This window comes from Trypanosoma conorhini (assembly GCF_003719485.1).
Source record: "Trypanosoma conorhini strain 025E chromosome Unknown Tco_14.4_contig_00567, whole genome shotgun sequence".
In the NCBI taxonomy this organism is placed as follows: Eukaryota; Euglenozoa; class Kinetoplastea; order Trypanosomatida; family Trypanosomatidae; genus Trypanosoma; species Trypanosoma conorhini.
The window spans coordinates 1-12348 of NW_021704655.1; the positions used below are offsets into that span (position 1 = coordinate 1).

General features: G+C 63.1%; 6 protein-coding genes across 6 annotated transcripts, besides 12 other annotated features; 1 reads left to right on the forward strand and 5 right to left on the reverse strand.

Moving 5' to 3' along the window:
- Tco025E_07387 (MGT2 magnesium transporter) lies at window positions 1–554 on the forward strand (the record flags this gene model as incomplete). The annotated part of the gene is made up of 1 exon (XM_029374253.1): window positions 1–554. A coding segment is annotated over one exon (554 nt), but the record flags the coding sequence as incomplete, so codon positions are not given.
- Window positions 555–911: 357 nt separating this feature from the next.
- Window positions 912–975: a sequence feature (A-rich).
- A 269-nt stretch (window positions 976–1244) lies between these two features.
- Window positions 1245–2363, reverse strand: Tco025E_07388 (uncharacterized protein; the record flags this gene model as incomplete). Its single annotated transcript, XM_029374254.1, has 1 exon — window positions 1245–2363. The coding sequence occupies one exon, from the start codon at window positions 2361–2363 to the stop codon at window positions 1245–1247; it is 1119 nt and encodes a 372-aa protein (XP_029225635.1).
- A 269-nt stretch (window positions 2364–2632) lies between these two features.
- Window positions 2633–2683: a microsatellite.
- Window positions 2684–3173: 490 nt separating this feature from the next.
- On the reverse strand, window positions 3174–5141 carry Tco025E_07389 (uncharacterized protein; the record flags this gene model as incomplete). Its single annotated transcript, XM_029374255.1, has 1 exon — window positions 3174–5141. The coding sequence occupies one exon, from the start codon at window positions 5139–5141 to the stop codon at window positions 3174–3176; it is 1968 nt and encodes a 655-aa protein (XP_029225636.1).
- Window positions 5142–5179: 38 nt separating this feature from the next.
- Window positions 5180–5203: a microsatellite.
- A 609-nt stretch (window positions 5204–5812) lies between these two features.
- Window positions 5813–5829: a microsatellite.
- Window positions 5830–5917: 88 nt separating this feature from the next.
- Window positions 5918–6007: a microsatellite.
- Window positions 6008–6032: 25 nt separating this feature from the next.
- Window positions 6033–6063: a microsatellite.
- Window positions 6064–6121: 58 nt separating this feature from the next.
- Window positions 6122–6162: a microsatellite.
- A 509-nt stretch (window positions 6163–6671) lies between these two features.
- Window positions 6672–8486, reverse strand: Tco025E_07390 (uncharacterized protein; the record flags this gene model as incomplete). The annotated part of the gene is made up of 1 exon (XM_029374256.1): window positions 6672–8486. One exon carries the CDS (start codon window positions 8484–8486, stop codon window positions 6672–6674), a length of 1815 nt encoding a protein of 604 aa, XP_029225637.1.
- A 299-nt stretch (window positions 8487–8785) lies between these two features.
- Window positions 8786–8815: a sequence feature (G-rich).
- Window positions 8816–8889: 74 nt separating this feature from the next.
- Window positions 8890–8933: a microsatellite.
- A 293-nt stretch (window positions 8934–9226) lies between these two features.
- On the reverse strand, window positions 9227–9769 carry Tco025E_07391 (frataxin-like, mitochondrial precursor; the record flags this gene model as incomplete). Its single annotated transcript, XM_029374257.1, has 1 exon — window positions 9227–9769. One exon carries the CDS (start codon window positions 9767–9769, stop codon window positions 9227–9229), a length of 543 nt encoding a protein of 180 aa, XP_029225638.1.
- A 467-nt stretch (window positions 9770–10236) lies between these two features.
- Window positions 10237–12033, reverse strand: Tco025E_07392 (uncharacterized protein; the record flags this gene model as incomplete). Its single annotated transcript, XM_029374258.1, has 1 exon — window positions 10237–12033. The coding sequence occupies one exon, from the start codon at window positions 12031–12033 to the stop codon at window positions 10237–10239; it is 1797 nt and encodes a 598-aa protein (XP_029225639.1).
- A 43-nt stretch (window positions 12034–12076) lies between these two features.
- Window positions 12077–12112: a microsatellite.
- Window positions 12113–12257: 145 nt separating this feature from the next.
- Window positions 12258–12279: a microsatellite.
- Window positions 12280–12290: 11 nt separating this feature from the next.
- Window positions 12291–12315: a microsatellite.
- Window positions 12316–12348: the final 33 nt, after the last annotated feature.

Consider the following 12348-nt stretch of genomic DNA (forward strand, 5'->3'; position numbering starts at 1 on the left):
GGTGGGGTGCGGGGCGGTGGTGGCGCAGCTTGCTGCCGCGTGGGCCGCCCCTCCTGGTGCCCGGGGCGCCTTCGCCGCCTACTTCGCGGCGGCCGCCGCGCAGCGCGAGAGGCGGGTGGGGGAGAACCCGCCGGCGAGGCGCCGGGGCGCGCGCGGCTGAGCCGTGCTCCGCCCGTGCCGTGTCTTGCGCGCTGGTGTGCTTTACGTGTGAGGCGTACCTCCCCAACCCTACCGGGCTGATCAGCGAGGTGGACTGCATCGACGAGATGGTGATGCTCGTTGCGCCCGGCAAGCGCGACCAGTCGGACCTCCTGCGTCGCATCGCGGTGCCGAAATCCTGGTCTATCCAGGTCTCTTTCCTAGCGGGAGGGTGGGTGGGAGAGGGAAACGCAATGCTGGAGAAGTTGGTTGGAGGTCCGCTGGCGGCGCCCCCGCGTCGCGCCGAGAGGGCGGTGAGGAAGGCACAGCTGAAGAGCATTCGTCCGGTTTTTTTTTGTTTGGTTTTCCAGCCTTTTCCTCTTAGCTTTTATTTTCTTCCGCTTTCACGTTCCTAACGCAGGTCTTTCGCGTGCTCGGCGGCGCGTCGCGCCTTCCCGGCCCCGTTTTCTTCCGTTATTTTTTAGCGGTGAAGGTAGCAGTTATCGCTGCTTTTTTTTTTTCGCCCAATCGTCTGTCGCTGCCGATGTCGTTGTCTCGGGTTCCGCGGCCGACCCCCTCCCCCCTTCCCCGCCTTCTTCGCGTGCGTGCGGGTGGGCGGGTGCCGGGGCACGCGCGCGCGCAAACAACAGCAACAAACAGTGATCGGGGCAAAACAAACAAGCGGCGTGGGAACGACGGCGCCAGTGAGGCGTGCGCCTGCGCAAAATTAGTAGCGATCCGAAGAAGGGAAGGGGAGAAGCACGAGGCAGTCAAAAACAAAAGCAAAAACAAAACAAAAAAGTAGAAAAAAAAAGGAAAATAATAAACAAAATAAAAAGCCGCGACCGCAGGCACACGAAAGGCGGGTGGGATGAACCTCTCGCTACACTAAGACGGCAACCACCCTTTTTCGTTCCTTCCCTTCATCGTTGCCCCCTCCGCTGTTTCGCCGGTGTCCTCGCCAGTCTCGCCTCTCCTTCCTTCCCTTTCGCGCCCTCATTTGCCCGCCTTGCCCCTTTTATAAAATTACCTGCTTGGCCTTCCTCCCTCTGCGTGGCTTCTGCCGCCCTCTTCCCCCCTCGACCCTGCGGCGCCCCTCCGCGGGGTTATCGACGGAGCGCCTCCCACTTGCTGTCGTCCCGCGGTGCCGCGGGCGGCCTCGGCGGGCCCCGGTGACCCCCGCGCCCGGCGCCATCGCGTGCCCATCCCCCCCTGCGGCCCTCCTCGCCCCCGGTGTTGCCGTCGTCGCCCCCGTGGCCCGCCCCGGGTGCGGGCGGAGGTGGTGGCGGCGGCGGCGGCTGCTGCGTCACCGGCTCGCCGCGCCAGTTTGCCAGACCGCCAGCCGCGACAGGGCTGTGCCGCTTGCTGTTGCGACCGCCGCCGCCGCCTCGACGGTCGAGCTCGCCCTCGCTTCCGCGGTTCTCGCGCAGGCCCAGGTGAAACTCCGGCTGCGCCACGGGGCCCTCGTTTCGCCAGCTTGAGAAGTCTGGTATCCCCATCGGACTCGCCACCCCCTCGGAGCTCCGGGTGGCGGTTCCCAGCGCGTCGCGCGAGAGGTCGGCTAGCGTGTGGAGGTCGTTCCTGGAGCCAAAACCAGACCGCGACCCCGTCTCTCGTTCGGTGGTTTGCGTGGAGCCAAATGCGTCGCGGGAGAAGTTCAGCTGCTGCAGCCCGGCGCCGTGCTGCGACTGTCCTGCGTTCTGTCGTGAAATCCCGTTGTGCCCGTGAAGCCGCTCCACCTGTTTCTGCGTGGCTAAGTCTACGTAAAGCTTGCGGCCTTTGACCATCGTCTGGTCCATGGCAAGCGCGATGGCGAGAGCCTGGGCAGTTTTGAACTCCACAAACGCGAAACTCTTTCCATCCTGACTAATGAGTCGTGAGGTGACAATGCAGTCCTCGTGGAAGTTGCGCAGGAACTCATCCTCGGTGGTTCCGTTGCGAAGGTTGCCAAAGTGCGCCACGAAAGGCGGCTGAAGGTCAGCCACCCCTCTGGCGCCGCCGACCTGCTCGCTTGGGGCGTCGCGAAAGCCACCCTTCTCCATCAGCGCATTATTTGCCGTGCGGCTGTATTCCCGCTTGGCGAGCTTCTCCTGCACCACCTCGTCCTGGGTCCTCTCCCGCGGCGCCTCCACCGCCCAGTCTAAGTTGTCCTCCGGGATGTACTCATCGTTGAAGTCCACAAGGTTGATTGTCTTTCCACGGCCTCCCTTCTTTTTCGCTGGCATTGTTATCTTACCTTTACTTTCCTTGTTCTTTCTTGTGTGTTAGTCTTTACTTCTTCCTATCACGCTTATTACGCCTCCGTTAGTTTACTCCTCGTCGACCAGGGTGGAAGGAAAAGAGAGCCAACACATACATTTTTTTTTTTTGCCCTTTGCGCCCCTCAAACACCCTCGTGGGAGCCGTCAGCTGCGGGCCAACGTATTATTATTATTTTTTTCTGGTTTCTTCCTCGTCTTACGGCACGGACGTCACTCTTTTCTGCATGCGCGCCTGTTGCTGCTTTTTTTTTTTTCGTTTGCTGTTCGTTTGTTGTTGTTGTTGTGGCTGCGTGCACTCTCGCCGGGGCCCCACGGAAGGCGCGGCGCCGTGAAATGCCCCCTCGCCCGCAAATCGGGTGAACACTGCGGGGGGGCGCAAGTGCCGGCAGGGCATACACGTTATGCGCACATACATATGCATGTGAGTGTGTGTGTGCATCTCCCCACCTGCGGGCGCACCCGTTGGCGAAGAAAAACAAAAGGCGCGTGTGGTTTGACGCCGCCCTCCCCGCCGGACCCACACCGCACTCGCACACGCAAACGCAGACACAGCGGGAGGCGGGTGCACGTCGCCACGCAAAAGGGTCCCTGCCCCCACAGCGAAGCCGCACATTACAACATCGCAGCAGAAAAGGGAGAGGAGGGCAAAAAAAAAAAAAAGCAAGTCAAGCGACCCGCGACGGCAGCCGCCACCCCACCCGGGCGGAATAGACGACCTCACGCTTAGCCCGCCGCGTTGTCTTCCTCCTCCGTCCCCCTCCCCGTTTCTCGCGTCTAGTTCATTGCACGCCCACGCTGCGGGGGCGTTGGCCCCGCCGAGGTCCGCCTCTCGGGGAGCGCCGCGGCTGTCAAGGCACCCGCGGGACCCGACAAGCGACGCGCCGTTAAGCCTGCGCTTGGGGCGCGGCCGACGCTCGACCTCCGTGAGCGAAGGCTGTCACTGCGCGCCAACTTGTCCTCGCGCGATCGCAGTGCCGCACGCGCCTCCTCCACGCGCTGCTCGAGCAGAAGCAGCAGTGAGGCCTCGTCTTTCTGCCGGCACCTCCCCCGCAACTCCTCGGACCTGCGCAGCGTGGCCTCCAGCGCGCCGCGATGCCCCTCCGCCTCCTGCCTTGCCGCAGCGGCGGCGAGACGCAGCCTAACAAACTCGTCCGCAAACTCCTTGGCGCGCGTGCGCTGGGAATCCTGCATTATTCGATGCGAGTCGACAAGCTTCAGAAACTGCACCTGCGCCTCCTTCAGCTCGAGACGTAGTTGAATTATTTCAAGGCCGTTGGCGTGCGACGCCGCCTCCGCGTGGGAGGCATCGGCGGCCCAGCCGTCGGCTTTGCTCCGCGCGTTGCCCTCCGACAAGGACAGGGCGGCGACGTTCTTTATATTTGTCCCCCGCCGCAGGTGGTAGCACAACTCCTTTCGCTTCTGCAGCAACAGCGCCTTTTCTGCGAGGAGCTCGCCCTTTTCAATTCGCCACGCCTCCTCCTCGCCTGCTATTTCCGCATCCTCCTCCGCGTCCGCGAGCCACGCTTCCTCCGTGTGCCGTCCCCCAGCGGCGTCGCTGCCTTTAGTACTTACATCCCCCACCTGAGCGGCAGGGCTCTGCCTTGCGTGGCTGCCGTCGCGGCTTTCGAGTTGGCGCGCCTTGGCGGCCTGGAGCTCCGCGTCCACGGCCAGCTGCATCCGCTGCAGTGCCGCCATCTCACGCTGGGTGCCTTGGAGGGCCCTCTCGCTGCTCCCCAAGTAGAGCCTGTAGCAGTTTGCGTCCTCCACGCTATTTAACACCTCCATCCACGCACCCACCTCGGTGAGGAGGGAGGTTGCCGCAGACTGCAGTGGCACCGGCGCCGGGGCCAAGGCGGTTCGCCCCGGCGGCGCCGACGTCGCAACATTCCTTCTCGGCGCGGCGGGGCGCTTCTCTCCGCCTCTTACGGCGCCGTCGTCGTCCGTCTTGCCGGCGCCACTCGCGGTGTTCCCGCCCCGCGGGCTGACGGGCGCGTCCTTAGCGGCATCCCCGCCAAGCCTCAATTTCGTCGCCTTCACAGCCGGCTGCAATGCGGGCGTGGACCTACCAACGGGATGCGGCTTCGGCGGAGGCAACGCCGTAGGCAGACTCTCGGCTTCGTCATCCTCGCCGTGCAGGTTTGCGTTGTCGAGCACCTCGAAGCGCATACTGGTGGGAGTGTGGTAGCGCGACGACGGGGTCGGCGTCGTCGTCTTCGCCGTGGCAAGCGGCGCCGCGGGCCTTGGGGAGACACGCGGCACGTAGAGGCCGGGCAGCGGCGTCTCCGCCGTCGCCTCAAGCATCCTCTGCAGGTCCGCCTCGGGGCCAGTGGAGGGAGACGCCCGGCGGTGCCTCCCGCCGGGGCTCTTGCCTGGCTCCGTTTCGGAGACGATGCCCGACTGCGCATCGAGGGCCGCGGGTGACTCACTCACGACGTCAAGCCGCAACGACGGCGCCGACTCCGCCGCGACGCTCTCCCTGCTCCACGCGATGCTCTCGCCATCGGCGGCTTGCGGTATGAGCCGTCTGGCGCGCGCCTGCTCCGGGCAGGGCGGAGCTCCCGCGAGAGAGCGCCCTGAACGCAAATAGCACCGGCGGACCGCTCGCGTCGGGGTTGTGCGTGGCGGTCCGCCGGGTGTTCGCCGCCCGGCCGCGAGCGACGGGCCGCGGGTTTTTGGGACCTGCGGCGGAACCAGAACGGCGAAACTCACCTCCGAGAAGTTGTCGCCCCGACTGGCGTCCATCGCGCACTAATGCTTGGGCGCCGTACAAGTGCCTATGCCTCTCTCCCTCTCTCTCTCTTTCTTCGGTGTGTATCTCTTGCCTTCACGGCTGCGTGACTTGGGCGGGGGAAGGAGAGGGGGGAGGCCGGTCGCACACGTGGAGCCCCTCTGGTTTCTTCCTCGCCAGCTTCGCTCCTTCAGAGCTGCAAGCGACTCGCGCCGGGAGGAAGAAGAGAAGACATATGTTTACATACATAATAAAGGAAAAAAAAAAGAAGAAAAATGAAATAAAGAGGGAAGAAGTAAAACTGGTGGGCGGGAAAGCTTCTTACTTCCCACCCCTGAGGCATCCGTCCACGGCCGCGGCAAAAGCACCACCCCAAGACGGAGAGAGAAGCAAAGAGAGAGATGATGTTGGGTGCCGGCGCGGAATGCGAGACGGCGGCGCAGGTCAGGCGCAGAAGGGAACACCGCCGTCCGACTGCTACGTGGCACAGAAACATAGCGGCAAATACCAGTATTTACATACATACATACATGTAGGTTGTGCATATATGTGTATGTGTGCACACGTGGGAGGGGTTATTGATGCGTGGAGATGAGATGATGTTCCTCCCGCCACCCCCACTACTCCTCCCCCCCCCATTTTTCCTCTTCACTTTCACTTTTGCTGCGATGGGAGGACATCCTTGCGCCGCCGCCGCCGCCGTACATGGGTCCTACGGGCAACCGGCACGGACGCTGAGTACGTACAACCCGTCTTCGCTCCCCTCCTTCCCCTACTCCGAGTACAGCTTTTTCCCTCTTCCTCTTTTCGGTCCTTGTTTCTCTCCTTCCTTTTATTTATTTTTCTTTACTTCTCTCTCTCTCTTTTTTTTTCGTTTTTTACATGTTGTTGGCGTTGCTTTGCCGCTCTTCCCCCCCTCCTCCTCCCTCCTCCCCCCACCCGTCACATCATCGCCCCCTGTCTCTGGGAAGGGACAGACGCCTCGGCAACAAAACGACGGCGGCCGCCGTGGGAGGAGGCGGCGGCGGCGGCGGCAGACACCCCCCCCCTCCCCCCGCAATCACGCACGCACACACAAACCACGGAGGACAAAAAAGGCACCAACAATAAATACAGGACAAAAATAGATGAAATCGAAACTACAAAACAGCAAACGACAATTCAGAGCGCGTGGGGCAATAATTAACTTGACATATATTATCTTTTGTTTCCCTCGTCAACTTTGCTTTTGTTGTTGTGCCGCAGCGCCGCCAAAGGCAGTCCTGCGCAGCCTCGGAGGACGCAACAACCACCGTCTCCACCATCGGCGTGGTTGCACGCCCGTTTATGCGCCGTTTTGTTTTTAGGTTTGCTGCTCCTTCTTTTCCTCGGCATTGTGGCGTCCAGAGTTCACACACACTGCAGAAACATTCGCCCCGCCCACGAGTTGCCAGGTAAACTCCAAACCCCACACACCCTCCCCTGCTCACAGACGCCACCGTCAATGCCGCTGCTCGTGTTGTTGTACTCCGCCTCGCGCGGGGAGTATGTGCTGCAGGGACTCGCTACTCCTGGGAGTGACCGTGGGTGGAGGACGCCAGGTCCACGGAGGGGACCGCCGGCGACCGCGATCGACGCGAGACCCCAGGCGTCTTCTCGAGCAACGCATGATTTTTTTCTGACCGCGCCTCTGCAGACCGCGCAGAGTGGGCGACATCTGCAACGTGTGTGTCATGCCCAACGTCGTTAATGTCGACCAGGGGACCAGCGAGGGGGGCGCACAGTGCCTCGTCGGTGGCGACGAGGGCGTCAGCCCCCTCGCTGGCTTGCATTGCAGGGAGCAAGGAAACTGGCTCCACATTGATGTGCGATGCACGCGGAAAGCTCGGGAACCCCAGACGAATAATGCGCTGTGGTGGCACCGGCCGCGTCTCGCTGCGCCGGATTCCACTGGTGTACCGTTTTGTTCCACTGACGTCACCCGGTTGCGCAGCGTGCTTTGTTTCACGAAGATGCCTGCCGGAAGCTTTTGGATGCGATGCGGAGCGTACATGAAGGGGGGATTCGCGGCGTGAGAGGTGACGCCGCGGCGTGTACTGCTCAGGCGCGGCTGACGCCCGGTGCACCCCTGAAGGCCGAACAGGACTTTGCAGATGTGTGACAGTAGGTGACAGTGTGGCAATAAACTGGCTTGTGAGTTGAAGAAACCGCATACCAGGTCGCTGCATGCGCGGCGTTGTCGTCCCTGTGCGTGGCGTGGACGCCGCTCGCGGGGTGGCCAGTTCTGTGCGTGGTGTAAATATCCGCTTGCGTGGCGTGGCTGCCCTGCCCGTCGGAGCAACGCTGTTCTTGTTCACCTCCGTTCGTGGGCCGCCTGCGCGGCGGTGACCGGTGGGCGAGTCACCTCTCAGCGGTGTTTCCTTCTGCCTCTTTGCTGCCTTCCCGGAGTGCTGTGGGGCGACCACTGTCTTCTGCCGCGGCGCGTTTTCAGGAGCCTTTTCCTTCACGACGCCCCTCTTCCTTGGCTGCCCCGGCTCCGGCTCCGGCTCCGCCGCCGCCTCTTCCGCCGCCGCCGCAGCGTCCCCGTCCCCGTCATCGGCAGCGGCAGCGGCAACAGCAGCGACGTTGCTATGAGAGATAGTTGCCGTGCCCTGCGGAAGGGCGCCGGGTTCAGTGGGTCGGGGCGCCTCTTCGGAGGCTCCCGTCTCCAGCAGCTCCTTCATCCCCTCAAAGGCGCAGAGGCTCAGGGCGCGATCCAACTCCGCCGCCGACGCGGTGGCGTCGTGGACCAGTGCAAGCTCCGTCAGAAGCGTTGAATCCGCCTCCACGCTCATGCTAACAACACGGATGCTCGCGTCCGGTAGCCCTGTCGCCTTTGAGGTTTCTTGCAGTAGCGTGCGCTCCACGGTCTCGCGCATTGAGGAGAGCAACGACGACCACCCACTCCCCGCAAAGGTCTTTTTGTGCGTCGTCACCGCAACCGCTTGCGCCGGAGGCTGCGGCGTAGGCAAAGGCACCATCGCCGCCGCCTCGGGAGGGTCTGAGCCACATTCCGAGAAACCTTCCGCAGAGTGGGCCGATTTGTCTGGCACCTCCTCCATTCCTCCCTGGACCTTTGGCAGTTGGTTCTCAGAGGTTTGCCGCGGCGCAGGCAACGCTTCACCGTTGTCCACGGCACCCGCTTCAGTTCCTTGCGCACACGGTGAAGGAGGTCGCGGGGCCGCCGATGCGTCGTCAACAGCCGTGTCTGCCTGCTGCACCACCGGAGCTCCTTCCTTGGTGTGGCCGTGCGTCTCTGCTGGGTGCTCGTTGGTGGGTGCCTCGCCGTTTCTTGTCGCCGTCGCGTGGTGCTTCTCGCCCATGTCCTGTTCAACTATCATTCTTCTCCCTCGTTAACACTCCTGACCCTCGCTACACCGCCTTCCTGGGCTTCTTCGTTTCCGTTCCAGGGCTCCCCTGTTTTTGCTTGGTTGATTTTCCTTTGCTTTTTCGTTTTATATTTCTTTTGCCTGCCTGCCTTCGTGTGGCTGTGGTTTGTTTGCCTGTCGCCGTCCACCGCTTCGGGCTGCGGGCGCTGGTGCCAGAGAGAATCGGCTGCTACTATAGTCACTACTACGCGCAGTACCGCCCACTGTGGTGCTGGATGGTGCGCGCCGCGAGCGAAGAACGCGAAACTACAGGCGGGTGGGGGCGGGTGGGGGGTGGGGGGCCACAACACTGCACGCGGCTGCAGCCCACCGCTGAGGCACACGCAGAAGGACACTGAGAGACGGAGGAAAAGTTCAACAAAAAAAAAGGAAAAAAAAACAACAACAACAACAAATAAACTGCATGGAAATGGATCGTCGGAGGGCTGCGCCGCCCGGCAGGCAGACGCACCTCTCCCTCCCTCGTTTGCCGCGTCTCCGCCTGCGACGGTGGCCAAATGCAAGCGGCAGCACCCGGCCCACCGGCACGTGTCTCCCCTCCCCACGCCGGCACATCGTCGCACGCGTGGGGGCAACTCCGGTTCGATGCCTCGTGGCCAATTCTCGACCGCGGTCGCACACACTCCGCCCCGTTTCTTTTCGTTTTTGGTTTTCCTTCGTCCTCCCCTTTTGCCTCACGTTGCGCCCCACGCTCAGAGTTTCACCTCCACCCCCAACGTCTGCGTCAACTCCCATTCCAGTTTCTCCTTCAGCGAGTGCCCGTCGCTGTCGGCGAGCCACTGCGCGTCGTGCACCTTCTGCACCTTGCGGTCCCCCTCCGGCAGCACCATGTCGTAGTGGTGCGGCCCAGAGACGGGCGAGGAGAGCCACAGCTGCACGTTCGGCGCCTGCTTGTTGAGCACAAAGGTCCCGTGCGCCGCGGTCTCAATCGTGAGCACCCCACCCGCGAGCTGCACCTCCTCAATGGCGCTGCTGTCGACGCCTTCCAGCACGTTGTCCACGTGGTCCAGGAAGAGATCCGCGGCGGTGTTGTACGTGACGTCGGTGAATCCGTCCATGCCCAAACGTGAGTAGCGGCGCTCCTTCCCGTCGGCGAGCGCAACTCGGGTCGCGGCGCCAAGCCTCCAGAGTGCTGTTGCGGAGAGGGCACTCATCTCGCGCGCCCCGCTCACCAGGCACGCAGACATTCCTGCCGCGGCTGCTGCAGCCGCACGGCGCATCGGCATGGAGCGCATTCGTCTTTCCTTTGACTGCACTGCCAGTGAGTGTGTGTGCGTGTGGCGGCACCGCACATGTGACAGGCGCGAGAGAAGGAGGGCAAAAGGGGCAGAGGGAGGACATCAAAGCAGTGATCTAAGGTAGGAAGTGTGGGCTTGCCGCGGCGCCGCAGGCAATGCGCACACGCCGTTGATGCGCGCAGAAGTGAATGCAGCAGCAGCAGCGAAAACCGACTGAAAAAAACAAAAGCGCGCACACACACACACAGAAAAGAAAGGAAAAAACACCGTACAAAGATACAGGCCATCACCAGCGCCAGTGGAAGGGCACGCAGTGACGGCGGGCCACCGCGGCAGGCACGGGGCCCAAGACATAGCACGCACACCGACAGCCATGTACACACCCCAACACACAGGAGAATAAGCGGGCGCATGAAAAAAAAAATGGGCAAAAGGAGCGGAAAACATCCCCGCAGCTTGTTTTGTCAGCGTGGCTGCCGGGTGGCTCTTTCCCGAAGCAGCTTTTCCGCCCACAGCCCACGCGCCACTCTGGAGACGTCGGATACCCGGTCCGGGCGAGACGCCACGCCGCTCTTGGGCACGGGGGAAAGATGAGTGTACGTGTCAGGACGCCTGGGCGGGGATCGCGGCACGTAGTACAGCCGACTCACCACATCCTCGTCAAGCGCGCCACCCGCCGCGCCCCAACGCCCCTCTCGCCGCTGCTGCGGGTTGTCGCTTGTTGTGTACGCATCCGTCACGGCATCCAACAGGCGGGAGGCGGCGCCCGCCAGTGCTTCCTCCTCGCGCCGCGAGGTTGGAGCGGAGTGCCTGTAGTACGCCCCGTCGAAGGGGCCGCGGCGGCTGCGTGAGAGCCACTGCGACCGCACACGGCGCTCCACGTCGCGCCCCAGCGTCCACGGCTCCCCTGCCGCCGCCGCCGCCTCGGCACTCAACGCCGAGGAACGCCGGCGCTGCTCCTTGTCGCTGCGGCGACTGCGATGCGGGGCGTCGTCTAAGGCGGCACCCCACCCGCCAGGCTCCCCGCCGCCAACTTTGCCGCACAGCTCCTCGGCGCGTGCGTCGGGGTCCGCCACGGGGCCTCGCGTCCCCAACGACGACGAACGGGCTCGGCGCGACCCGCGCTTCGGCGCGCTACTGGTCCTCGTCCACGGACCCACGGCGCCGCTTTGCCCGGCAAACGAATCCCTACAGCGCGGCCCAGAGGAATGCGGCGACCCGCCCACGCCGTCGTCCGCACTGCGGTCGTCCTCCGCGCCGCCCTCGTTCCTTCTGCGACTGTCGTCGCGGAAACCGCTGCCTGATACGTCGCGCCTCAAAGCCCGTTCGAGCAGTTCTACACGCCGCTGCAAGGTGCGCTCCTTCTGCGCGTACAACTCCCGCATGCTGCGAATGTGTTTTTCGTAGCTCTCTTGCTGTCGGAGCATTTTATCTTCAAGGTCCTCGCGCTTCTGCACAGCCTCACTGAGTGCCTCCCAAAGCTCCGCCGCCTCGCCGCGGCTGCTGGGCGAGTGTGTGAGGGAAGGACGAGGGCTGCGCACAAGCGCCTCCCGCGACCGCGACACACGCGGGTTTCCCCTGAGGCGAACCGCATTGGCGGCAGACACGCCGTCGTGCACATGGGACGCAGGGGGGCAGATGAGGGGCTGCTCAGCCGCAGCCACGTACGTGTCAGACGACGACGGCGACTGCGTCTGACGCGAGCGCACGCGACCAAACGTCGCAAGCGGCAGCGACTGCAGCTCCGCCCCCTCGCCAGCCTGCCCAACGCGAGCCAAGATACGCTTCCCGTACCGTCGCATGTTTTCCGCAAACTCCCCAAGCTGAAACGAGGCCGTTTCCCGCAACAGACGCACCTCAGCTCGCAGCTCCTTCGCAGTCGTGCTGAGACGAAGAGCCAGAAACGAACGAAGAGCGTCCAAGCGGTCGCGAAGCACAACGAAGGAGCTCTCCAGCTCGTCGTTGTGCGAGTCGAGGCGGCAATACATACTTTTAATCCTCTCTAACTGCTGCACTGTGGTGAGGTAGTGCTGCTCAAGGGACACTACCGCGACAGAGGGGCAGCTGAAGCGCTCCCGCGCCGCTCCATTGCTGGAGTGGGGGGAGGCCGCGATCCTTCGGGGCGTCCCTCGTCGACTCGGCAGGGCTCGCACACGCGCGTCCTCGCCGTCGCTGTCGGGCGAACTCGAGGGGGCAGAGACAACGCCGGGTGGCGTCTCCGTCAGGCTCTTTGTGGAGGGAGAGCGATCCAGGGCCGTCATCTACGCCACAGCGTACAGACGCCGCAGCGCACCACCCTCTGTGTATATAAATATAGAATATATATATATATATATATATCGCTTTGGAGTGAGGATTGGGGGCTGCCTCCCCACGTGGCTGCGCCCAGCAAGAAAGAAGCGAGGAGGAGAGCAGCGAAGGCGAGGGAGTTGGGGTTTGGCCAACGCGGCTCCTCACGGAGGGCACACGGGGAGGGAGCAAGAGCCAAACACACACACACACACACAGGCAGGGATATAGAGAGAGAGAGAGAGAGAGAGAGACGCGGAAGGACAAATCGCCTTCTCTCCACGACT